A 3,525-nucleotide genomic window follows, 5' to 3' on the forward strand; every position below is an offset into this window, starting at 1 on the left:
TTCTCTCTCTCTCTCTCTCTCTCTCTCTCTCTCTCTCTCTCTCTCTCTCCTGCTCTTTAGGCTTTCCTCTCTTCCCCCAACTTTCTGGTCTCTTCTGTAGTTCTCTCATGCATCTCTGTGTGTCTCTAGAGGGTCATGGGAATTAAGATTTGGAATAACAGGTCTGGAATGTGCAATGTAGAATGGGGACATGGAGCCTTGGGCTTGGATCTTACACTCAGGGACTCCTTCCATTCTCAGGCTTGGGCTCTGGAGTCTCCAATCTTGCTTTGGACTTGGGGATTGGAGGGCAGCCTGTGAATTTCGATGACAGTTCACCAAACTCACCACAAAGGTCTACAGACAATTATGGTTGAACTCTGTGCCAGACACGGTATACTCCATTTATTCATTTCTACTGCCTCTGCATGAAGACAGCTAAACAAGAATGTGTGACTACTCTGAATGTATATGTGGCTGACAAGGTTGGGCATATGTCCAATCTATGCAGTGCTTGCCTGATAAGAGCAAAGCAGTGAGTTAAATACCCATGACCAAAATAAAACAAACAAACATAAGCACACCTTGATTTACAGAGGGCAACTCACTTACATCTACAGTTGTTATCTGCTTCCTGGATCAAACTGTTAGTAGGACCATGGAGTCCAGGAACAGAAGGATGAGTCCAGAGCAGACTGCAACAGTTTCAGCTCCTGCCAATGGGCCCCAGTTGACGTCATCTACTGCTGCAAGTCTGCAGTGAAGAGGGGACAGCTATGGGATACAGGATCGACATACATCTTTTCTTGGTGGAACCCAGGGCCTTGACATACCAACTGTGGGCATGAGAGTCTCCTTGTGAGACTTCTTCTGGATACTTATGAGGTCATTGGCAGCAGCACTTGTCTGTGGTGCATCACCAGAATTCCTGCAATCAGACTGTGATCCCTGCATGGTGATGCTTGTTGCCAGTGAGAACTTTAAAAGGAAAGTCCAGGAAAGGACACAGGGAAGATTCCCTAGGGGATTCAAGTAATTGTCAGGGCATCAGCTTATAAGACCTGCAAGTGATTTCTTATTAGGCACAGCCTTCTGCTGGGCATGATGGCCCGTGCCTGTAATTCTAGCTCTTTAAGAGGTTTAGTCAAGGATACTGCAGATGTTTCCCAGCCTTTTAAACTTAATAAATCTACAAAACACTGTCTCAATTTTTAAAAAAAGATGAATGAGTAATGTAGCTTTCTGAATACCCTGGGCTCCACCCCTAATACTTCAAAAATAGATTAAAAAAAAACAGAACTTCTTGCCTTGGGCTTCCTTTCTCACTCTGTGGTCCCTTTCACACTCTCTGACCACAGTGTCATCATTCAAAAACACCTCTCTCTGGAGTTTCCAAAACTGTGTAACAAATATATCTCTTGTTTTCAAAAGTCACACAAGAGTGGATATTTTATGACAGCAATAGAAGACACAAGAATACTAAGGCTGTGTATTCTCCCTCCCCTTCACCTTGATTTTCCCGCGTGTACGAATGGACATGTTCCTTCCACTTGACTGTCTCTTTTCCATAGACTAGGTGTGTCATGCCTCCACATGCAGGATACTGAAATTGTTTCCCCAGTGCACCTTGGAGCTGTATTTCTACATTTAAGAAGACTTTAAATGCATAGGTCTGTTTCTGGTTCTGTTGTTATTCTGGATTATATGATATATCTTAGCTAATATCTGTGTTTTCTCAAAGTAAGGTGGTAGAAAAACGACTCTGACCACATTAGTTTCCTTTAAATGTCTTAGTTACCATTTCTTGGCTCTTCTATGTACACTTTAAAAATCATATCCCAGGATTTGTAAAAGTTGTGCTGGATTTTGGTTTGGGTGCTATTGAGATTGGAAATGACATTGGATATAAAATGCATCCATTTTCCTAAAAGTTACTGGAGTTTATGCTTCTTTGGGGCAGAGTAGTGCTCTACCTGTATCAATACCACATTTTCTTCATCTATTCATCCATTGTACATGTGTACCCAATTCCAAGACCTGTTTTGATGCGTGGGCTGCAACATATATGAGTATGCATAAATCACTACAATATGAAGACATTCACTTTTTGAGGTAGACAGCTATCTGTTGAATGGATGCGCCTTGAGATCATAATGTTAAGTGAGAAGAATCAGACACACAAGGTTAAATATTTCACGATCTCTCCTCTAAGAGAAAGCCAAAATATAAAGAACTTAAAGAGCAATATAAAGCATCATATGAAATGGAATAAAATGGACAGGAACAAGAGATCCAGAGAGGAGGGAGACAAAAGCGCGGGGATGAGAAAGAGTCAAGCTGTGTGACATCCATGTATCAACTCTGATGAGGAGCACAATCATTATGTACTGCAAGCACGGACCAATGAAATGAAACAGAAGCATAAAATAGGTGGTGCACATTTGTGATGATGTATGTTGTTCCATGCACCCCCAAAATGCAGTGAAAAGAACTTTGCGTCTTTAGAAGAACAAAAATTTTACTGCATGCAGGACTCATTCTGTCTCCTATTTTGATTGCTCTTAGTTTCTTTTCATTTTTTCCTCTCCTGCTGTTACACAACTTCTTAAAGATGTGTTTTCACCCAGATTTCTTGTACGTGATCTGCAAGAGATATACTAGTGAACTATATCATGCAAATTTGATTTTAAGAGATTTACTAAATCTCATGACACATATGGAAACATAACTGATATTTGCTTCTAACAGACCTGAAAATTCTAATATTAATTCTTGTTAATCAATTACTACTTGATTATGTGGGCTTTGTGTTGTCTCCAAAATCTGAAAGAAACCATAGCTGTCATTCACTTTCTTAGTACTTCTGTGTTTTACTTCTTTTTAGGCTCACTCTGCTCTGTGAGATGTGCTGAATAATGATGCACTGAAGTAATGACAACTGGTTTGTTTATCATCTTGGCAGTGTCAGTGGTAAAGCTTCCCATTTTTCTCTGTGAAGTTATCATGTTTGTTCTGGGTGTTAATCATGCTGAGGAGGTCCCCATGTATTCTTAGTCGGGTAGACTTTGGAACAATTGTGCACTAATGTGAACTGATTACATTTTGATACCTCTGTATTTGTTCCTCCATGAATATGGTATTCTAGCCACTTGCCTTGCTGATGTTCTGGTGCTGAAAATTCCTGAAGGCTCTGTGCAAACATGAGCTCCATGTTCGTGTATCAGCATTTGTCCTGTTGATGCATACAGACTTCATTGAAAATATTTGGATCCACTTGAAATTAATACTACTTTGGATTTTCATTTTCATGTGTCCTCTTTAAATTTGGGGTAAATGGGATCATTTATCCTTTGTGCTCCATACTTTTTATTAACATTTGCAAATTTTGGAAAGATATATTTTTTCTCTTTCATGTGTGTCTGGTTAATCATCCTGTGGAATAAAACCAGACCTATGGATTTTGTTGTGCATTACCACCTTGTCTTCTATGTTCATTGAATGTTTCCTGTTATAGCTTGTTAGATGTCCCTACAATACCTACAATAC

At 39.9% G+C, this 3,525-nt stretch overlaps 1 protein-coding gene across 1 annotated transcript in view; it reads right to left on the reverse strand.

Moving 5' to 3' along the window:
* Window positions 1-3,190, reverse strand: part of LOC101583618 (kallikrein-4-like) — a 9,472-nt gene extending 6,282 nt beyond the window's left edge. Inside the window, exons 1-2 of the mRNA XM_023704895.1 lie at window positions 3,089-3,190; window positions 813-957 (exon numbers count right to left, since the gene is read on the reverse strand). Of these exons, the coding sequence (XP_023560663.1) occupies window positions 813-957; window positions 3,089-3,190 (247 nt within the window). The remainder of the gene's footprint in view (window positions 1-812; window positions 958-3,088) is intronic.
* Window positions 3,191-3,525: the final 335 nt, after the last annotated feature.

This window comes from Octodon degus, unplaced genomic scaffold, assembly GCF_000260255.1.
Source record: "Octodon degus isolate 3935 unplaced genomic scaffold, OctDeg1.0 scaffold00206, whole genome shotgun sequence".
NCBI classification, from domain to species: domain Eukaryota; kingdom Metazoa; phylum Chordata; class Mammalia; order Rodentia; family Octodontidae; genus Octodon; species Octodon degus.